Here is a 24,525-nt window from a genome sequence, read left to right as displayed (position 1 = left end):
ATCTGGACGTATACTGTAAAGATCTAGTTAAATATGTCAATTTTGTGAGTAAGGAAGTTAAGTCTTAGAAAAATGAAAGGAATGGCTCAGGATTACACAGAGAATTATTATAAGCAAGATCTAGAATCCAGCCACCTTGATGCCCAGTATGGCACTTTTGCCGTAGCCCCTGAGCTTTCTGTTGAAGTTCACTGCACCAGCCAGAGTGCGCTTGATATTGCCCATTTGATGATCTTTCCAATGAGAAGCAATTTAGTAGTTTTGTTTAAAGTAATCGTCCTGGAGATTGTGCAAGGGCAAGACAGCTGACCAATGAAAATTCTCACAAATACAAGCACAAAAACCTTGCCATACCCCTTCTTATAGAAGGGCAGACTACATCACAAGCAATGTAATAGCAGCACCCAAGAGTCAGAAGAGTCAAATGATCCCTGGGTCAACACCAACCAGAATACATGGCATTGTAGATACACTGATTAATCAAAATTAGAAACAGGAAAAGTAAAAACAAACTTTCTAAGGACAAAACCCTGGACGTTTGAAACTTACATTATTCAGTGTCTTATTTAAATTTTTATTTTTATTGAAATATAATTGATATATAACCATTACTGTCTTCCCTTGGTTTTATACTTTAAAATACACCTGTTTGAGTCAAGTATGGAGATTTTGATCTTGATCTTTTTAAAATGGTCATATTATCTGCCAGGCCAATAATGACAAAATTGCCAATAATGGGATTTTTTTAAAACCCACTAGTAAAAATGTCTTCTTGATGTATGTGGGTAAACTTTTTTTTTTTTTTTAAGAAAAAAGATTTTAAAAAACAGGATCGTTTTGTCATCACAGTAAACTCTCTCCACAGCAACAACTCTATGTTGGTTCCACCACGGGGGTTGCCCAGCTCCCTCTACACCGATGCGATATTTATGGGAAAGCGTGTGCGGAGTGCTGCCTTGCCCGAGACCCTTACTGTGCCTGGGATGGCTCTTCATGCTCTCGCTATTTTCCTACTGCAAAGAGGTAGGAGAAGTATTAGAGATAAATACACTTTTCTTACCTGATTCCATTTTTAACAGCTTTCTGCGTATAAGTACATCACATTTTTTTCTGATGAATGAAGAGTGTCACATAATTCTGATGAATTAGAGGAGTTTCGGGGTTTCTTCCCCTTACATAGTTAAAACATTCAGAAGAATGTGTGTAATTATAGCTGGGTACTAAATATAAGGGAACGTATGGTTTTAATAAATTACTGAGGGAAATCTAAAACATTACAATACTATCCTTGAATGTTGACACTTGGAAATTAGAAAGTTTTGCAACTTCATTTAATACAGGCGGAAAAGGGAGGGCCAAAACCACAGAGGAAGTCAGAATCAGAATCTACACTGGACCTTGTGCCTTTTGGCCAAAATGCTCTGCTCAAAAAATGCTCTTCTTTTTCTATCTAGCAACATTCTATCCTGGTTTTAGATTTTAATAAGGCAGTTTCTGTTTGGATGAATGGAAAATTTGCAACAAAAATAATTTATTTACTTTTAGCCTCCTAGTACACAGGGACTCAACTTTAAAGTCAAAAAATTTTCCTAGTTTTAAAGATAACACATTTTTGTATAATGATTAATTAACATCAAATTATATCTTTCTTTAGCCCCAAATATATATTTATTTGACTCCCCCCAAATTTAAAGGCCACTGTATTATCATAGTATCATCTTGTATTTGTATTTGTTGAAATATAAAACCATATAATAAAATGGCTATTTATTAATATTTGTGTATGCATTACACAAATATTTTAAACACGCTCTTAATACTTAAAAGCATTATTTTTGCTTAATTCGAAGTTGCTAAGATATGCCTAGAAGTTGCCTAAAACAATATGCCTAGAAAAAAAATAGCTCTAAGTTGTTGTCTGGGACATTAAGGGTATGTGATGTAGGAGTACTATTACAGGAGTACTATTAACCTTCAGGAAACTCTTAGACACATCCTAAACGTTGTACGCAAAGTTAGTTTACTTCTGTTTGAAAAAATAAGAGCACTTCCTTAATTTGACAAAATATTTATCTCAACATATTCTCTACTACTCACATAGGGATCCCTTTCTCTGTTAATTATTTACCAGTATTTAAGAAACAAGCAATGAAAGGTGAGAGTCGTATACCATATCTTGCTAATGTAAGCCCAAAGCTTAGCAGTATGTACATCAACCTATTGAAACATAAAATAGAAATCAGAGTTATCAAGCCACTGCATTTTAGGAGCAATACAATTTGTTTTATTTTATTTTATTTTATTTTATTTTTTTTGCTATAGTTAACGTTTTACAAGAAGCTGTGATGTGGATTTTTTTCACTGCTAGTCAGCTGTGTTCTTCAACATATGCATCATTTATAGTGTTTTGAAAAAATTTTAGGGGAAAGGAATAGCCTAATGCCTACTGCCTACTTAAATCTTTTTTTTTTAAGTTTATTGATTTATTTTGAGAGAGAGAGAGAGTGAAAACAGGGGAGAGGCAGAGACAGAATCCCAGACAGGCTCCACGCTGTCAGAGTGGAGACCAGCCCAGGGCTTGAACTCACAAACCGTGACATCATGACCTGAGCTAAAATCAAGAGTCGGACATTTAACTGACTGAGCCACCCAGATGCCCCTACTTAAATGTTTTGATTACACACTTCAGATAACATTGGCTTTAGTATTAAATCATCTATAACTTAAATCTATCCTATAATCAGTCCATATAGATTAAAAGTTATCTTGTTAATATTATATGTAAATATCGTATTAGCTTATTCCATTTAATAAATAGAATTTTCTCAAGCCTTCAACATTCAGAATTAAGAGAACGTGTTTGTATTCTTTCGTATACCAACTGATTTTGTTAGAAGTTTAAATCTAAAACAAACGTGTAGTGTGGAAGTAATGTGTTATAGAATGAAGAAACAATCGATAGTTTAATAAGTAGCAATTTGCAGTTTTTATAGCACTAAAATTAAATTACTTAAGGTTGAACTTTTATGGTTCTTAAAATCAGTAAGATCTAGTGCTTGTAGTGTTGAAAAACATAAAAATTCAGATTTCAGTTAAAAATGAGTGTCATTTCCTTTCCATGTGGAAGTGTATATAACATTGCCTAATTTAGTAATAATTCATTCAAATTTTAAGCTTTTTTAATAAGAAAGAAGTTAAAAATAAAACTACATCTATAATAAGTTAAAAATCTGTACATTATATATTTGAAATATGTTTACCGCATACCTACAAATCCAGATTGAAGGAATTATCATTAACACGTTTTTTGTTGTGCCTTGAAGATTTTACTTAATCCAATTTCATGTGTCTTTGAAAAGGATGTTTAGAGGCCTCACAATTTATATATTCTTTGTGATGGCATTTTTCAAAAGCTTAAATGGCAGTAAAAAATGCCTTTCCAAATGCTTTGTGGTTCGTGTTTCACAAGTTCCCTTGTTGGCTCAATTTTGAAATGTGCAACATCTGTTTGATAGTCTCACCAATTCTACAAATAGAAATCTATAAATACTTTAGTCTTCTAAATTTATGAATACAGTTAACAATTTCCATGTTTGCAGTTCTCATTGGCCTTTGTGAGAACTCTCTTCAGTGATGGTAACTAACTTTGCAACAGGACAATAATCATTAAAATCGACACAGAAAACAGTTGAGCAAGTGTCCCCAGTCTTTCTCATTCTGCTATGCGTAGCCAATCTCCATGTTTAGCCTCTTTCCCAAACTACACATCCTGCTTGCACCATGATGGCTGGAGACAACCTCCTTTTTCCCAGTCAACCACTAGCAAACGATAAAGAGGACCCCCAGAATGTGTAGCAACTAATGTGATCTGAGCAGCAGTATTTAGGAGAAATTTACTTATATAACAAATTTGGCTTTTATTTATTTTATTTTATTTTTTATTTTTTTTTCAACGTTTATTTATTTTTGGGACAGAGAGAGACAGAGCATGAACGGGGGAGGGGCAGAGAGAGAGGGAGACACAGAATCGGAAACAGGCTCCAGGCTCTGAGCCATCAGCCCAGAGCCTGACGCGGGGCTCGAACTCACGGACCGCGAGATCGTGACCTGGCTGAAGTCGGACGCTTAACCGACTGTGCCACCCAGGCGCCCCCTTTTTTTTTTTTTTTTTCGTTTATTTATTTTTGGGACAGAGAGAGACAGAGCATGAACGGGGGAGGGGCAGAGAGAGAGGGAGGGCTTTTATTTTAGAGGGAGGCCATCTTCTCTCTCACCTTCCTCCACAATATTTGTTATTGCACTCCTCCTTTTATTCATTTCACGGGTAAATTGGCTTGAAATCATAGCCCTATGATCATAAAGGAAATGTTTTATAAAAAAAATGATCGATACAGCGACCAAAAAGGAAAGTTAAAAACTAACTTAAAAGTAGAATTCCTAGAGTTGATGCTTTCAAATTTAACAAAAGTCTATTTAAGGAATTATGTGTAAGTATTAAGAGAAAGAACATAATCATGGAAATTTGAATTTTTAGGCTTACTCTCTAATGATTAGAAAAAAGAAGTTTAATCCAGGTTATTGAAGAAATGGGTTACTATTCTATATTTTGTGCTTTTTCCTCAGAATTTAAGGTGCTAAGAATTTTAGAGTTTCCAGATGTTAGTATCTTATTGACTGACACACAGTAGCACAAAACCATGAATCTTCCGTTATTACTTTGAAAGACTTCACTCCTTTGTTAGTACATTTGTGTACTGTTTCACATTTTGATCACCTGGAGACATGCTCCCACAGGTGTAATGAGCTGCTTTTAAAAAATTCTTTAGTCAGATGTAGATTTGTCTCTTCCATTAAGCTCTGGAAGTTCTTTGATTTTTTATTCTTCTTAATCCCTGTGACAAATTCCCAAGAAAGAATAAGGATGCCATAATACCTTTTAAATGTAATTGTTTTAGACGCACAAGACGACAAGATATAAGAAATGGAGACCCATTGACTCATTGTTCAGACTTACAACACCATGGTAAGTTACAACACTTTCATTTTTCAACCTGCTAACATTAGGCTAAAATCGTAAGCAATAGTGCATACCCACACGTGGGCATGCAGGGCACACACCTGTGCCAGCATACTTAAGGAAATGCAACTGAAGAGAAAGGAAATCTAGAAGAAAGAAAATTCTAAAGAATGCTAAGTAGTGAATTATATTTTATTATTGCATTTATGACAGATTCAAGTTTGAGACCCTTACAAGACGTAAATATCAATTTTCTCATATTAACAAAAAGAAGCCAGTTTAAGTACCTGCTTTGATAATAATAGCAACACGACAGCAATAGGCAACAGAAATATTCATTTAAGTATATTGAGGAAGAAAGTACAGTCTTAAAATAAGCCATGGAAATCATTCATTAATATGCTGGTGACATAGACCCACTATATTGTCACTGGGTACCCTAGCTGAGTAGAAGGTAATTCAGCTACCTTCCCACTCATTTACCAGTAGGATATTTCTTTGAACTGGGGATTTTGTATTGTTTCATTTTATGCTTCCTAAAAGATGTCAAGTCCTATTTAATGTTAAGTAGCTTATTTAATGGTGGGATATGAACCAAACTTCCTTTAAAATGCAACAAACTTGTAGTATATCTCACTCCCCCCACTTCAACCCTTTACAAAAACAATTATGAGGCTGTGCTTCCCTCTGCTGGGAAAATTTATCAATAACATCACTACTAGCAAAAATAGTTAAAAATAGCTGAAATGTAAAATGTAAATATTTTGCATGGAATTGAATATAATTACCCTATTCACATTTTTTATGCCTTTTTACATTAATCTTAAAGGAAGGTCTCATATTTTTATCAGTTAACTTAGATTTGATCCACTAATTCTGTGTATGCAATATTCATGTTTCATGAATGTTAAGAAAGAAAACACACTGCACAAATAACCCCAGCAGGCATTCTAAGACCTAGCTACCTTCTGAAAGTCAGATCCCCCTTTTGTGTACCCTGTATGTGCTTGTATCTTATTCGGGAATGCTCACAGGGTTTTGTGGGGATGCCAATACCAGGAGACAGGTAGCCACAAAATGAGCCTATATTTAAGGTCCATTTTGCTTGCACGATTTCTTGCCAAGGGCATTACTATCTGTTATTGTTCTCATTATAAAGAAAAAAAAGACACCACTACATTGGACAAAATGTGATTTTTTATATGTCTTTATACAGCTAGAGTACATTATTGACATATTCTTAAATTTTTCAAACAGCATTTTTCAGTTGGACAACAAAACATTCACTAGTTTTCCATTAATCTGTTTCATGTAAAAATACTGTATTATAATCATCACCATTTAAGCAATGAGGTATTATAAAGTATGCATTACATTAAAGAATCTTTTTGCTTAGATATGGAAAAGCTAATGATAACTACAAGTAAAGGAAACAAGATGATGTAACTAGAGCTTATTTCTAATCAGACTTTAATCTCCACATCAATATGGACTTTGTTATTTTGCTCACTCATATTTCTGGGGTTATAACAAAATGCAATATCATGAATATTGTAGATGTTTAATAAACGTTTGTTGAATGAATAAACTAAATATTTGAAGCTATAGCAAAGCTACTTACCTTACTGTTTTTGGTTTTCAGTAGAGATTTTAACTAAATAGCATCTATTATTTATCATTAATATGATTTAACAATACATTGCTATTAACATACGTTAATGTTAACACCATCATATTTAAAAATAGACCTCTCTTAAGAAACCATTATCAACCAGTCAATTAATAAATAATCATTATACACTACTACATGTAGGATAATATGTTTTGAAGTTTGCTGGAGAATTACTGATAAATCCACTTGTTTAATAATCTAATTCCTTCATAGACCCAGTTGATATTTCTTCAAAATAACATTCATGTTGGAGTCACGAGCTTATGTATGTGTGTATATATACATGTACATACATATATGTATATATATATACACATACATGTATGTACATGTATATATAGAGAGTGATGAGCTTATAAAAATTGGGAATATAGAATTGCTTAGCTATAGAAAGTAAAGTTAATGTGAATCATTTTTTTCTTTTGATACTTCATTCAAAATAGGTACCATAGGGAAGAAAGGGAATTGCTGTGGTTCAGTGTCACTGGGTGTGTGTGTGTGTGTGTGTGTGTGTGTAAAAGCAATGCTATGTAGATGTTTGTGATATATGGTAAAATAGTCCAAGAAGCTCAAGCAGCCCTGCAGAAATAAAACATTCCCTTTTTGAAGGCCTCTTTATTTCTTGTCTGCTAGTATTTCTCATTAACCAAACATAAAAATTATACACCATAGATTACAGTAAATTTCAAATGTTTGAAGACTAAGTCAGGCATTCTTATATGGCCAAGCTGAGTCTGACCATTAGGAACCAGTGCATTATCTTAAAATAGGTGATGTCAATATTTGAAAGTAAAATGGGGAAAAACCCATAGCCCAGCCCTATTAAATCATGTATGTTGTCTTGCTAGTGTCACATCTCACACTGAATAAAATATATATGCTCATATGGAAATATATAAAGATACGAGATGTTTTCCCGGAAAGCTGCTAAGCAACTTGAAGCCAAATTACACACTTCAGAACAATCAGTTCCAGCTGTAATGGTAAACATTCTGTAACACTCTATATTTTACATATCCTGAGGTTTTAATAGAGAAACTATATAAAATAACTCAGCATTAAGGTGGAAGAAATTTCACTCTCAATGAAACCTTTAACACTCACTTAGCTCTTTGCTCTCTCTTGTGTAAAGTCAGCACCAGTGGTGAGCTGGCCTAGGTGTAACATAGAAAAATCCAGCTCCATTTCCACTTAACCTAGCATACTCTATTCCATCGCTGGTGGCTGTTCATCTAGGGAACTTTTAGTATAAAACCCTAAATGTATATGTGCTGGCAGATCTTCTTGTCTTCTCACTCATACCTCGTACAGAATGCTGAAGAAAAACTTCAGGTTGTTTCCAGTATGCTCCCTTCCCTAAAATAATTTGTGCACAAAATTGGAGCTTGTCTGACTTTGCCATCCAAGAGCATGAGTGGCTGAGTCAATTTACCATTCTACCTTCTTTACTAAACAAGAGTAAGCCATACTGTGATCTACATGGCCAGAAAGGAACAAACCATAAGTAACATTTTTAAAAATTAAAAATTAACATCATCTTAGATTTTTGAATCTTTGAAATACTTTACGCCCTAATTTCAGTCCAGTGCCACTGTTGAATTTCACTTTGTGATAGTTCTCTTCGCTGTTCTACATATGTGCATTTCCCTTCTAGCTTCCCGTGGTAAAACATCCACAGAATTCAGTCTTCTTCATTATATTTGCAACTGGTTCAAGTCAGCTTGTGTCTTGGTTGGCCTCAGCATTGTTCTAAAATTTCGTAAAATACCTTTGGCAGTGTCATCTTTATGGTCCACAATGCTCTAAATTTAGTGTTTTGTACCAAAGCTTATCTGGTCTGTGTTGTGGCTTCTTTTATACACATAGGAAGTCCAACTGAATCTGAGCATTTAGGCCCAAGAGAGGCCTCAGAATTTGATAGATGAGTATGATGTCAGCCCTAAACAAAACAAAAACAAACAAAAAAAAAACTTTAATGAATTACCAAATTACATCAAGTCTACGATGACAGTGAATGTTGAGGCACCATTTTTTGAGGACTGCCAAGAAAGAAAAACTGCCCAAAATGGAGAATGTGATAGTGGTGCCAGCATCAAGCCAGTTGGCAGTGTTTCAGTATTAGTGAAAGACAAACTCCCATGCAGAAGACGCAAGGACATTTGCCTGTTTCAGCTGTAATCACGGGTAGTGGAAAAGGGGCAAAACCACTTCTTGAACCCCACTACGGTACTCATGAAGGTTTACTTTCTGAGTCCCACCAGCAGTGTGGAAGAAAAACCTCAGACAAGACTTTAATTTAAAGAGGTGTCAGGTTAGGAGAGTTGCATGTGTCTGGCAAAAAGTAAAAATAAACTCTTTCTAGAAGAAAGCAGCTTCAACTCCGATCAAGAACAACTGTAAGACATATTCTATTATCAGAGATATTAAAATATACCAAGTATGCATTCTAGAATGACATTATTGCAGTGTTATTCTCTATGATTGTGCAAATCCAGTTATTCATAGTTTATGTGTACAATGCACGCACAAACACACACACCTGAATAAGAAGAGGTTTGAGATACTTTGCACTATTATTGTTCCTTATTAAAGTTTTCAAATATGGCATTGAGAGATCACCCGACTTGTGCACCCATAATTTAAGCATTGTAAATGTGAAGTTTTTAAAGCATGCTGTATTTTTTAAAGTCCAAAAATAAGGGAAACATATTAAAATACAAGATGGTATATTCATTATTGTTTATGGAAGGTTTCTGCTTCAGTAAATGGGTGTTTTCCATCATCTCCTATCATATCTCTTGGGAAGAAGTAAAGTAAATATTGAAGTCCATGTTTCCTGATATTTAAATGTAAAAAGTCCTATGGTAATTTTTCTCTGGTATATAGATTATATGTGCTTTCTTGGTAAAACATTTGCCGTAAAATCATGAAAATGAAACATATCAGATGTTCAACATAAACTAAATAAATATTGTAGTAGATATCTTCATATTGGTGTTGCTTTTTATGTAATTGAATTTCAGTCTGCCTTATACTGAGAAGTATTGTAGCTTCTCACACACAAAGATATCAAGAATAGTGTTAAATACAGCTATTCAAATGGCTTCATTGTTACTTTCATAACATCAGTTTCACTTTCATATTTTAAGTTAATAAACCTGTAAAAATTAAAATACCAGTGACCACCTATAATGTGACAATCACCTATGAACAGTAACATGAAAATACCCTGGTCATAACTATTTATTTGTTTATCCCTCTACCTATCTATATACCAAAAGAACATTTTAAAGACACATCCACAGGAATCTGTGGTTTCAAGAAAGATAGAAAACTACCTGAATTGTAAACTTTTAAATCCTATATTCTGGTTGGTAGTTATTTCCTAGCACCAGACACAGATCTTATTTTAAGAAATAAAACAAAGTAGTTTAAAATCTAATATTTTAACAAGTTGATAAACTATAGGTTTAAATTTTCTCTAAGGTTTCGTGATTTGGGTCTTTTTTGTACTTTTGACAAATGCATTAAGCACATGATTTTAATACATACATATGCATGTATTTTTAGGTGCATGCATGCAAACACACATTCAACTAGTTGGTAACTAGTTTGTATAAGCATCATACAAATCATTAGAGAAATATTGTGGTAAGCATTACATCGATAAACAGGACCTCTATTCTGTAGCTTAGTGTATACTGTAGAATTTGTTTCCATTTTACTATAATACATGAGATTTTTTTTAACTAAAAAAAATTAACATTTATTCATTTTTGAGAGGCAGAGAGACAGAGCACAAGTGGGGGAGGGGCAGCGAGAGAGGGAGACACGGGATCAGAAGCAGGCTCCAGGCCCCGAGCTGTGAGCACAGACCCTGATGCAGGACTTAAACCCACAAACTGTGAAATCCTGACCTGAGCCCAAGTCGGACACTTAACCACTTGAGCTTCCCAGGTGCCCCATATGAAATTGAAATTATTAAATCCATTGTTAGGCATCTTAATAGGTGTGAAAATATACATGAATGTTAGGGATGAATGATTTTTTTTTGTTTTCTTTAGGTATTTTATGTCTTCCCAAGGCTTAGTGATTTACTCATAAAATGCCTTTTTAGCTATTGCTACTTAAGGAGAGATTATTCCTCCATTTGAAGTAAATTTAGATTCTTTTCTATTGATGAATTACCTTTCATATTTCTGGAGAAAATCCTCTAGAATCCACTAAGGAAAATCTAAGAAATGATGTTTTTAGTTAAGAAATGTGAATTTGCAGTTTCTTAAGACATTGAGAGCTTGTAGTCAGTATTTCCTTTCTTCCTTCGTTTGGCCTTTACCACTGAATATTATTGAGAAAAAAAAATTACGATGTAAAATATTAAAATTGTGATGAAAACAATGTGATGTGATGTGATGAAATGTGATGAAAACAACTAGAGTTAGGTCTCTTTTTATATAGTTCACCTACTAACACTATTTGTTAAATATTTAAAATAACTTGTAACCATTACCCCTCCCCTAAATTAACTTTTACTTTTATATTCATTACCTATGAAATTCAACTTTTAAATAACCTTAAGGGGGAGAACATCAAAAACGATAACAGAGATTAATTAGCTGATAAATATATGGTTTACTACCCCACTCATCTCTTTCTTTTCTACATGACATCAGATTTTCTAAGATTCTTACATTATTAACATTTCAATCCTGGGAGACATTTATGGGGTTAAAATGGAGAGTGAAATAAATGGAAAGCTGAAATGTGATGCCTTCTGTTTCTGCTATATTGGAAGAGAATCAAATACTAAATAAGGCCTTTAGCAATGTGATATTTCTGGCCAAATGATGGATATCATGACTTTTTGTTGTTACAAAAGGAAGCAATTTATTTAACTTCTTTCTTTCCTCCCATTCTTTCTGGTTTATTAGCCTCATTTCATTTCCATAAATTATCCTACTAAAGGAGGAAATGATTAATTGAAGATTGCTTCCTTAAAAACATTATTTCTTGTCATTAACAAATGCGACATATTGTAACATTGTGTTATTCAAACACATTGTGATGCTTTTAAAATAATTTTAATGTTTGTTGTTCTCAATTATTTTGCTCTAACTATTCAGTTCAACTCATGAGAATTCATTATGCCAATTGAACAACTAGCTCTTCCCTTTTGTCTACTGGTAATTTTCATGACAAAAGTTTATGTTCAAAACAGTTGCTTTCTAAGGGCAAATTGTATTTTAAAATAGATTAAATGAGATTGCTTTCTTTCTGGAGATCCATAGGATTCCCATCGGCACAGACATCCTTTAGACTTATAGCTGCCCCTTGAGGTGCAAGCATATATTCATAGGATCTCTCAGATCTCTTTCTCTTCTTATTGCATATTGGGAATTGTTTATTTTGGAGTATACTTCATTCATGGTCATCTTCTCCTACCAGATCTCAAATCAACTCTTGTTAACATTATAAAATGTAACAAAATTGAGAAGATTTAAAATGTTTTCATTTGCCACCACCCAGTAGCATATTCTGTCAAACTCAGGGTTATAAACCCTGTGCCCTTCTTAACTGATTAAACTTTTATCACTTCTGTTTTTTTCAGTTTTTATGTATTTATGTATTTATTTATTTTGAGAGAGAAAGTAGGGGGGCAGAGCGGGGGAAGGGCAGAGAGGGAGAGCGAGAGAGCATCCCAAGCAGGCTCGGCACTGTTAGCACAGAGCTCGCCACAGGGCTGGAACCCACAAACCATTAGATCATGACCTGAGCTGAAGCTGGAAGCCTAACCAATTGAGTCACCCAGGTGTCCCTTAATCATTTCTTTTATGTAATTATGATATCCCCTTGATATAAGGATATCAAAGTTACATGAGGTTTCAGCTTTTAAATGTAGACTAAATAGTTATCTGGATTTTCCTCTCGCAAACATTAGCTAAGGGTTTATGACTGCCTAGTGCCAGGATTATAAAACATATGGTATGAAAGAAGACAACTAGATTAATACATAATCACAACAAAAAAGATTAATAAATAATCATAACAAATAAGACTACATGTGCCCTAAAAATATATGTAAAAAGATTTTAGGAAGTCTAGAAGAGAGAATACTTTTTTTGATGGTGGTCAGAAAGTAGGATTGATGTTGGGAAGCAGTTCATAATTTGCTGACTATGGATTCTCAATAAAGGAATTTAAGTTTTGAATAAACAGTTGAAACTATCACAAGAATAGCAGTAACAATAATGAACCTCACATATTTAAGACTATTTCTGTGTCCAGGCGTTATACGATTAATTTTATGTAGATACACGTAAACAACAAAAAAGGTACTAAGAAGGGTTATAAAAATTTCACATTGTCCAAAATTGTTAGATGACCTAATATATTTCAGACAATTTGTCATTTTTTGATTGAAAACAAAGATAAGATAAAGATGGCAATAACGTCACACGGACAAAACATGTATACTGACAACAAAACCAGGCATGTAGGAAGAACATATTTACCATGACATTGTAAGGATAAAACATAAATTTGTCTAACACATTTTTTCAGTGGTGAGGGAGAAATGTAATCAACAGATGAGTCACAAAGTTAATTCTCTGAAAAAAAAATCAGTTTTGGGGGGTGCCTGGCTGGCTAAGTCACTAGAGCATGTGACTCTTGATTTCAGGGTTGTGCATTCAAGCACAATGTTAGGTGTGGAGCCTACTTTAAAAAAATCACTTTTTCAAGAGAATCTCAATAATTCCTGAAAATTAACACCAGAAAAAAAAATTTCTCCCAAGATGAACCTCAAAAGAATAGTGCAAGGCAGTGGACACCATACTGGACAACATTGTGACCTAAGCACAGTGAACAAATCCATAGAGTATTGCTTATGGGCTTCCTCAACATAGGTCAGAAGGACCTCACCCAACACAATTCAATAAAATCAATTATATTATTATATGTGTTCCATGTAAACTGCTCGCAGATCAACTAGTTTCATGCAGAGGGAGATTTCAGATGATGCTTAACCCTGAATATGCAAGATTTCACATCCTTCAGGAAATCTTTAATCCACAATGTTTTCTCAGCTGAGCTTTTGATTTGTATTGGGGAATTTTAAGGTCAATAGTATATGCTATGAAAAATACTTAAGAGTACAGCTATACTATGCTACCACTTCAGTGCAGAGCTCTTTACTTTAATAAAGCCAAAATGATAGTATACTTGACATCCTAAGAAAATCGTTGCAAATCTGCTAAAAACAAGAATCAAAATACTGTTCCTGTTTATATTTTTTAATAGAAAGAGACAGAAACAAAGAGAGATTAGGGGCAGAGGGAAGGAGAAAGGAAAGAGAGAATCACATTATTATTGGAATTCTAATGTTTTCTATGTTGTACAACATTTACTCAAGCAGTTGGGGTAGAAGGATCAGGAAAGGGAATGGATAGTTATTGGGTGCCTTCTAATCATTTTGAAATACTTCTTGGGTATCTGTTTATAAGGTATCAGGTGTGAGGAAATGAACAGAAAAAAATGTTTACAGGTTGTTATATCTGAGCACCCAAATATATGAATGCTTGCCTATGACCACTTTATTTATTTATTTATTTATTTATTTATTTATTTATTTATTTATTTAAGTTTATTCATGGGGTGGGGGAGGAGGAAGAAAGCAAGAGGGAGAGAGAGAATCCTAAGTAGTCTCCATGCTGTCAGTGCAGAGCCCCATGTGGGACTTGATCCCACAAACAGTGAGATCATGACCTGTACCAAAATCAAGAGCTCGTCAGCTGACTGAGCCACCCAGAAACCCCCTGAGGCCACTTTAGCTAAAAGTTCTGGCCCTAAGTTAAAAGCTGCTGATGATAGAAATATTCTGCTGCAGAGGAATTAATAGAAACAACTGTACTCAGTGGGAATTGAGTTTTTGCAACTGTTCCTAATGGCAGCAGAACCTAACAAAACCTACAAGAATGTCAACCCAAAGAAACATGGTGGTACCTCTGCATACTGACGATGATGAGTGGTTGATGTGGCAGAACTTGTAACCTTAGTGCTTACTAACTAGAATACTTCCTTCTGCTTTTTTATTTGGGCAAAGGAAAGAAAGAAAGGCCAATTTAAAGGAGGAATGAGTCCTACAGGTATTGGCACAAGTGGTTATCAGGGCAAACTAAAGATACCTAGTCAGTGAACCAAATTCACCAGTTGTGGTCTGTCAGTTATTCAGATGGAAAAGTGCCGTGTTTCTTGAAGAGAAGGCCAGGAACTACTGCTATGTTAAACTCAAAACAACTTGGTATAAGTTCTTGATTAAATCAAATGTCATCTTATATTAGATGCTACTATATGTAAGTAGCAGGTGAAATGAAATGTTTTTTTTCAATAGAAGGAAACATATACTCTTAAGAGAACATTTCATTTCATTTCATTTCATTTCATTTCATTTCATTTCATTTTTATTCATTGGGAAACATTTGCTGTCACCAGAGAAGACCTTGAAGAGAAACTAAAAACTGAGCAGGTTTCCCAGGATTAGAAGAAATGTTAACTCTGTATGGAACAGATAGAATGATTAAGTTAATTGGGAAGAAGACAACTTTGTGAATTTTTGAAAATATACCTAATTGATGTTACATTTATAGTAAGCTCTAATTTCTTATTATACAAGTTACATTCTCTTAACTGTGTGTCAACTAATGTGTTAAAGATTTAAAGGGAGTTTTATGTTTGTAAGCAAGAACTTATGTACACCATAAGACTTCTACAGCTCTTGATGGTAACTTAGATTAGGTGAGAGACAAGTCAGTTATTTCATAAAGTTCTACAAGTAAAGTGGGCCTGGGTAAAGCAAAAGATACTAGTGGATCACTATGTTGTTTGTTTCTAAATTTAGTGGATTAAAAAAAATCAACTTTATTTATTTATTTTGAGATAAACAGAGACAGCATGAGTGGGGGAGGGTCAAAGAGAGAGAGACAGAGAGAGCGGGAGAGAAAATGCCACGTAGACTCCATGCAACCAGCTCACAGCCCGACGAGGAGTTTGAACCCATGGACTGTGAGATCATGACCTGACCCAAAACCAAGAGTAGGATGCTTAATCGACTGAGCCACCTGTGCACCCCAATACAGTGGACTTTTTACTGTTATCAAGCTGGCATATATTTTATGATTCATTAATATGTAGAGATTAAATAAAAAGTCTCTGTCTAAATGGATTTTTTTAAATTAAGGCTTTTTAAATTTTATTTTATTGGAGTAAGAACGCTTAACATGCGACCCACCCTCTGAAGTTTTAAAGTGCGCAGTACAATATTTTTCACTATAGGCACACTGTTGTACAATAGATCTCAAGATCGTACTCCTCTTGCATAACTGAAACTTTATACCCATTGATTGACACCTACCCATTTCCCTTTGGCCCTGGCCCCTGGCCCCCACCATTCTGCCATCTGCTTTTAGGAGTTTGACTCTTTTAGATCTTTGGTATAGGTGGGATCATCACACAGTACTTGTTCTTCTGTGACTAGCTTATTTCACTTAGCATTCCCTAAGGTTCATCCATGTTGTTACTGATTGCAGACCTTCTTTTTTTAAAGGCTGAGTAATATTCCAAATAAAAGGATTTCTAAATCAAAGGTTAAACTGCATGGCAGTTATCAGGAAAAAAAAAATGTGTCCATTGTAAACTGTATTGACCTCTGTGACAAGGTTTTCTAAATATGGTATCACAGGAGATTGTCCAGCCCCTGTTAGGCAGAGAGATTCAATTCACCTCTGTCCAGGGAAGCACATACCCTGCAGATTAGCATAGCAACATGTGACATATCTATTCATTCAACAATGTACTAATAATTCCGGGGGGGGGGGAGGAGAATAAAAAACACGGCCATATTCCATATAGATATTGACATACAAAGATATAGCTCCAATATAAAAAATACTGTGACTTAGAATCAGTTAAATATTGTTGTTCCTTTTCATTTCCTTTTTCCGGGGTATTGATCTGTTAAATAAGAAGGGACAGATACTTCCCAAGTTTAGAAGAGCCTCATTTCACAATTCAGAGTGATAGAAAAGCAAGCACTAATATTGACCTCCCTGGAGAGAGCAAACGGAGGTAGAATGTCAACTGTGGCAGGGTGAGAATAGGGGGTGGAGGACACAAGCTGTGTACAGGGATCGGGTGGAAGCAGGATTTTGGAAAGCTCTAAACCTAGTGAGAGCAAATCATATTGTCTGTGACAGACCAAAGTACTCAGTTAATTAGAACAAAGTGATGCCAGAAAAAGGGGGAAACATTTTTTTTAATTAAAAACCTAGTTGAGTTTGAAGTAAAAAGCAAAAATTTTTCATCTGTCTATGCTGTCAACCCTCCATGCATGTGAAAATATATTTATTATTTTCTGTATTAATTTAATGAGTTCCAGATTGTACAGGATGTCATAATGGAAACAGGATTATATAAGATAATAAGGAGGGTTTTTTTTTTTCTCTCTCTAAATGAGTTTTACCTAGACTCCCTGTGTCCCACTTTTGATCTTAACTGTGTTTCATTTACCACATTGAAGGAGGTTACCTAAAGGGTAAAATAATAGAAACTTAATCAGGAAACAGGTTTTCTTACTGCTACATTTTATTATATACTCTTGCCATATTCTTTAGCCTAATTCTTGAAAATAATAAAAGATGTATCATTTTAAAATAAGGACAATTGAAACCACATTGCTTTATAATTGTGCATCTTTCTTCTGAGCCATCCCAAACATTTCACACCCATTGATCTTCAGAAAAACCATGTTGATTACTTAAGGGTTAGTGGTGGGGAGTATAAACTTCCTGAACTCTACCTTCTGTAAAATACTAGGTAAATATCAATGGCTGGTGAAGTTAATTTTACAGATTAAAAACAAACACAAAGAGGCAAAATAATTTCTCAGCGACAGATTCTTGTTTCCAAAATCTCAGTCAAATAACTTTTGCTAGAGAATAGTACACTATGAACTGGCCCCATTAGTCAGAGCATAGAGTTTTATAGTTAAAATAATTTCTTGGAAAGTATTACCATGGCATATAAAGATGTATAGTTATACTGCACACATGACTGGTTTTGTTAACGTAATGCTACTTTCTGGTAGGCAAATCTCTGCATGTGCTTTGTATAAGCTATACCAAAATAATGAGTCTGTTTAAGCAGCCACTTGGGTTCTGAAACCTTACGTCCATGACATTTCTGCCATCCTAAATCAATTTGGAAAAGACTTCCAACTTGGCAACAAATTTATCTTCTGAATTTCCAAATAAATACTTTGGAAGGTTGAGTTTACTTCTCTAACATTTCCTCATTTCATTTCCTCATCACTGGCCAGATAATCACCATGGCCACAGCCTTGAAGAAAGAATCATCTATGGAGTAGAAAATAGTAGCACGTTCCTGGAATGCAGTCCAAAATCACAGCGAGCTCTGGTCTATTGGCAATTCCAGAGGAGAAATGAAGAGCGAAAAGAAGAGGTATAGGAATGAAATTGACTGGATTATTTCTGTCTAACATATACTGTTAAGTGACCCCAACATGGTTGACTTGAGGGTGAAAAAAATACTGTGAATCTTTATCCTTTTCTTAACCGATCAATAGTCCATTCATTAAACAAGCATTCACTGAAGGCTGATCATATGACAGGCTTTGTGCTAGGAACCGGAGAAACAAAGGTGAGCTGATAAGAATTTTGTCCCAGAATCCATTTGGAGATATATTTGAGAGCCTTCTTTTTCCTTGTAGTTATCTACAAAGAAAGTATGTTATCTATATTTTTGTACCAAAAAAAAAAAAAAAAAAAAAGAAAGAAAGAAAGAAAGAAATCCTCTACTAATTTTAACTTTTGTTCAATTAATTCTGTTATCCAAATATGTTTTATTTTCTCTACTGACTTTCTTCTCAAATGAGGAGGAGAGGTTTTGGAACGGGGCTAGGAGATTTAGGATAAAGAGTATGAACTATACATGAAGTATGAACTATACGTGAAGCATCAGACAGATCTTCCTCATCAATGGATTGATTCATTTATTCCTGTGTGAAATTAAAGAATCGTACAGAGAAAATCTCCATACTCTGAGCCTTTTAAGCTTTTAAAAAATATTAAATAAGGATAACTAATCGGACTGTGTAGGTATTTGTGAATGTATTCTGTGCAGATAATTTTACAAACATAATCTGAATATAAAACCCTCCCTTTTTTGACATTTGAAGCATCGTTGAATATGTAATCACACCCTACAAACGTCAAAGTTGATTTTATACAATTTTATACACTATCAGCTTAGGCCTTTCCGAGATGTCTGTTGTAAACCGTATTCAAAATAAAAGTAAGGTTAGGTACATTCAAGAGCCTATCTTTATATTTATGACACACCTAAGACTTAGAAAACTAAATAAATAATTATTAAGCATGTACTCCTATGCATTTTTCTTCTTGCTCAACTGCTGATTCTTAAATTTTTTCAAATCTTCTGAGTTCATTCTAATGCTGTCCTGTTTTCTGATATCATGGTTCTGTATTTCCAAGATTTAATGTTAACTTTCTCCTATATTTATATACCTTCTTTCAAGTTTATAAAATAAAGTATATCTGTGTCCTTTCATTATCTTGAATATCTTAAATTATTATAATGAAAACTTCTATTAAGATAGTAGATAACCAATATTTTCCATTGTATCTTAAAAACAATTTACAGAAATTTCTAACTCTTTTTCTGATGGGGAAATGGTATCATCTCTCTTCAGCTAGAAATTTTATCAACTTTAAAATGTGCCTCAACACATAATCTAAGTTTTTACTGAGACAGCATTTTAGAACTTCTGTTTCTTTTAAATATGTATATTTTTACTACCATTTTCTTCTGCCAGATCAGAGTGGATGATCACATCATCAGGACAGAACAAGGCCTTCTACTGCGTAGCCTACAGCGGAAGGATTCAGGCAATTACCTCTGCCATGCTGTGGAACATGGTTTCATGCAAACTCTTCTGAAAGTGACCCTGGAAGTCATCGACACAGAGCATTTGGAAGAGCTTCTTCACAAAGATGATGATGGAGATGGCTCTAAGACCAAAGAAATGTCCAACAGCATGACACCTAGCCAGAAGGTGTGGTACAGAGACTTCATGCAGCTCATCAACCACCCCAATCTGAACACAATGGATGAGTTCTGTGAACAAGTGTGGAAAAGGGACCGAAAACAACGTCGGCAAAGGCCAGGACATGCCCAGGGGAACAATAACAAATGGAAGCACTTGCAGGAAAACAAGAAAGGTAGAAACAGGCGGACCCACGAATTTGAGAGGGCACCCAGGAGTGTCTGAGCTGCATTACCTCTAGAAACCTCAAACAAGTAGAAACTTGCCTAGACAATAACTGGAAAAAATGCAATATACATGAACTTTTTTCATGGCATTATGTGGATGTTTACAATGGTGGGAAATGCAACTGAGTTCCACCAATTATAAATTAAGTCCATGAGTAACTTTCCTAACAGGCTTTCCTCCTAATACCAACACCTAATAGAGGTCAGGTGAACGCAGAGGTTCACTTTAGCAGACTTAATGTTTCCTATGAGATTTCATTGTACAGGTTTCCCTTTCTTCTTTGCCTGAGAAATAAAAATGTCATTTGCCATATTGCCATCTAAAGAAGAAAAACTGCATCAGCAAAGCCATTTTATTGAACTAAAAGTCTAAAATAAACTGCATGGATTTATGAAGCTGATGAATATTCCAAAATATAGTTGGATTCAAGGATATTTTTTGTCTACCAGCACTTGTGTTTATATGTACTGGAGGAGTAAAATGAGACTGAATGAAATGGTCTGTGGAAATATAAAAAAACATAAACCATCCGTCATCCAGAGGAAAAATGGAATACACTGATCTACTACTGATGTCTTCTTTCAGCTTTGATCTAAAGATGTATTTTATTAAAACTATAATTTAAGTGTACCATGACAAATATGCAGTAAAAATTAGCTCTTTTCTAAGCTAGAGTAGGTTTTTGTCTTATAGTTATTGTGCTCTATAGTTTTTGTTTTACAAATTCCAATTGTGTGCTGCTTTTTTCCCCCTGACATTGTGTTTTTAGTTCTGCAAGAGGGATAGCCAATATTGTTCAAGAAACACATAAACATCATTAACAGTTGATTCCTAAAACCTGGACATAAATTATGCTTTATTTCTCTGAGGAATTCAAACAGATAACACCCCCCTTCTTTAAGCATGATCAAAATTAATTTTAACTTGCATAATGTTCTTAGAAAAAACAGAACATTTAACCAGAAGAAAAAGGAGAAACAATTTTGATTTGTTCAATGCATTGTGTTGCACCTAATGGTTCAATAAGGAGAAAAGGAACTGCGTATTTCATGAAAATAATAAGCATTGTTTTAATATAGCATTAACAGAAAATCTCTTAATTTTGTGCTTGAAAACCCGCATGATATTTGAGACATAAAAACTCTCATTGTTCCTTTAGGAATTACATTTGTGTCACTTAATTTTCTTGAAAGAGATCAGTAATATTCAGAACAACATCTTAAAAGCAAATTTTCCAACTCTGTTTACATCTGTATCAGCTGTCTCTTACCTCACCTTGTTTAAAGCAATGATCTGTTTTAAAACAGATCATCTTGATTCATTTCATGTTGATTCGAGTGACTTTTATACAAACTGTTTTCTGGGACACAACTCACACTTAAGTCATGTAAAGCTTTTTGTTTCCTCCAACAACTTATAAAATAAGGTAAAAGATGTTCAATAAAGGACTTGCCTCGTCCCTTGTCCTAACATGATTCCTTGAGAATCATTGACTTCAAGGTTTATAAGGCCTTCCGCATTATGATAGTTTCTTTTGCACTGCACTCACCTTTCCAGGAATCCCTCCCTAGATTCTTTATCATGCACAAAACTGCAAAGGAAACATCTTCTTGCTAATTAATGAAAGCGGCATTGAAATTCTAACTCTAGCTGTCTTGGGATTCTAATTAACTCAGCATTAATTTCTCACCTCAGACTACAGTGAATTTTTTTTAAAAAATTCTCAGCTGAAATATTTCACAGATGGGAGCTCATGTTTCAATTTAGTTGTCTGAATAAACAATTTGTTAATGCCTATTTCAAATGAAAGTCTAAAAATATTCTACATTCAATTTTAGGCTCCATTGATTAATTCGGTGTTACTTATAGAAGTACATCCTTAAACAGTATTTGAATTTTAAATTATTTGAAGGACATATTTCTGTAGAGAAAAAGAAACGTTTGAAATACAAGTCAAAGAACAAAGAGGGCTCCAAAAATAGGTATTTTTTTTTCTATTTTCATGGAGTATCTTAACCGTGCTAAAATTTGGTGTTGCATTTCCTTCTAAATTTGCAACTGAAACAAATTTGCAATAACAGAAGTATCTTATTTCATAGTAGTCCTCAAATATAATGGACTTGAAGGGATAGAGGGGATGCCTTCCAATATCCGAACGCATTTTGTTAAGCATTATGAAATACCCAGAGAAAGTAAGTCTAGACTTCAAAGAAAAGAAACAAAACAAGGAAATCTACTTGCATGTCTTTATAAACTATCAGGTCTAAGTTTTCGAAGAAAATTATTGATATAACTTGCAGGTAGATAGCTCTTATTCCAGTCATAATCTGCCAGTGTGTATTAAGAGGGGACAGTTTGCACGAAAAATAATCAACGTCCCACTTAATTTAATTTTAATAGACTTTGGCATATGCATGTATCATCAGAGTTGAAACTTTGTTAAGACACTCATGTGAACATAAGCAAGTTATGACAGCACTCTTAAGATTGGAAAAAGGTACATCGCAGCAGAGAAATGATGGCCCAGTTGAAATCAAATGTATAATGTAAATGCATGTAAATGCACACTTAATGCTACTTTATGTATTATTTAGTGATTTTCAATGGTATGTGTTTAATATTTTTGCTACCTACATATTAGGCAGAAGAGATGTAAATAATTTTGAAAAGAAGAGGAAGGACAGTAAACTTCAACTTTTTATAGGGACTCCATTTCAGTGTGTTCAATATCACTCCAAAATGCAAGATTTCCCCACACAGGTGACAAGGTGGTTTATGTGCTATTTAAGGACGGAGGGTGTGTGCCCATTCAATAAGCATGTTTTTTGCCAGGTAGTAAATATGTTCCATATCTGTATTTATCACTGCATTTCAGATGGGAACTAGAAAACTGGAGAGAAAAATGTAATGAAACTGCTGCTGTAAATTATTCCTTTTAGCATGTATTCAGTTGCTAAATACACATTTCTTCAAAATATTTGAATTCAGATGTCTTTACTGTTCCCTGTAGCATATGGTGTCAAGGAACATAAGTTTAGAAAATGCTGAGAACCAGAGTCAGGTTGCTACATAATCAGCTAGCAGATTTCTCCGTTCTAGTCATCTGTAAACTGAGTTCTATATTTATGGTGATGATGTTCATTTTTATGCCCTTTAAGTTAAATATTGTTATTTTTTATGTCATGCCTAAAAGAGGAAATATAGGGATGAAATTCTATAATGTGTCATTATCATGCTCAGTTTGGTTTCATTCAGGATCAACAAGGATGGCCAACAATTGTTACTGAAATTGCCTATCCTTTAGGTCATAAGCAAGCATTTCATCAATATGAAGTGATTAGTATAACATTTTAAAAGCTTTGTTTTATGAGTTCATTTTTAAAACACAATTTGCATTCAAACTTTAATGGAAATTATCCATTGTGATGTCTTCAAAGACAAACTTAACAAACAGGATTCAACATCATCTTATTGTGTTATCATGTGTTATATATAAACTGGCCTAATGCCAAAGGCATCCATGCTTTTTATTTTAAAGCTGTAATAATTATCCAAATTCATTGTTAATGTTTGCAAAATACGTGTTTCCATAAAAAGGAAAATATTGTTTTTCACAAAGTCTGCAAAAGCCTATTAGTTTATCTGCTTTCTAACAATTTTCTTGCACTAGTTAATTAAAGACACATACTTTTTTAAAGTTAATATACTGGGGCGTCTGCGTGGCTCAGTCGGTTTAAAGGTCTGACTTCAGATCAGATCATGATCCTGTGGTTCATGAGTTTGAGCCCCGCATCAGGCTCTGTACTGACAGCTCAGAGCCTGGAGCCTGCCTCATAGTCTGCGTCTCCCTCTCTCTCTGCCCCTGCCCCCGCCCCACTTGCACTATGTCTCTCTCTCTCTCTCTTTCTCAAAAATAAACATAAAAAAATAAAGTTAATATACTAAGAGGACCTATAATGAATCTTTGAAGCCACAGGAATGGTATGGCCATTTTCACAGTCAGCCAGCCCAAGGAAAACAGCTTGGTTTTAATTTCAAACATGCAAGCACACACAAGCAAAAGGAGAGGCACCAAATGGAACCCAACCAAACAAAAAGATGATTTCGAATATAAAGAAATTAGGCTTCTAGACTCTTTGAACTTTAGACCCAGACTCCTACCTGTGCAATTAATTTATGTTGGTAGATCTTTTCTGCCTACTATGTACTAGGCACTGGTAGGCGATGAGGATATTTTACACCTTACCACACATACTCATTTACCCTATTTGGCAAGTCTTTCTTGATCCTTCCATCTCTAGATGAAATTAACCACCTTCTCTGCACTAAATCTGTGCCTTGTCTATACTTTTTATTGCAACACTCATCACAAAGGTGTAGTTTCTTTGTTTACACCCCCATCCCTTTCTAGACTGTAAGCTACTTGAGCACAGGGTCTGTATCTAATTTATCTCTACCCCCAGTTCCTAT

General features: G+C 34.5%; 1 protein-coding gene across 4 annotated transcripts in view; it reads left to right on the top strand.

Annotated features, from left to right (window-relative positions):
* The window catches only part of SEMA3A (semaphorin 3A), a 467,148-nt gene extending 443,472 nt beyond the window's left edge, over positions 1-23,676 (top strand). For all 4 annotated transcript variants that reach the window (XM_045494648.1, XM_045494647.1, XM_045494649.1 and 1 more), the window contains 4 exons: positions 866-1,023; positions 4,956-5,023; positions 18,061-18,203; positions 19,597-23,676. In XM_045494648.1, the coding sequence (XP_045350604.1) occupies positions 866-1,023; positions 4,956-5,023; positions 18,061-18,203; positions 19,597-20,052 (825 nt within the window). In that variant the 3' untranslated portion in view covers positions 20,053-23,676. The remainder of the gene's footprint in view (positions 1-865; positions 1,024-4,955; positions 5,024-18,060; positions 18,204-19,596) is intronic.
* Positions 23,677-24,525: the final 849 nt, after the last annotated feature.

The sequence above is a fragment of the Leopardus geoffroyi genome, chromosome A2, assembly GCF_018350155.1.
Source record: "Leopardus geoffroyi isolate Oge1 chromosome A2, O.geoffroyi_Oge1_pat1.0, whole genome shotgun sequence".
Taxonomy (NCBI): domain Eukaryota; kingdom Metazoa; phylum Chordata; class Mammalia; order Carnivora; family Felidae; genus Leopardus; species Leopardus geoffroyi.
Note: the sequence above shows the minus strand (reverse complement) of the source record. Positions and strands in the feature narration are given on the sequence as shown.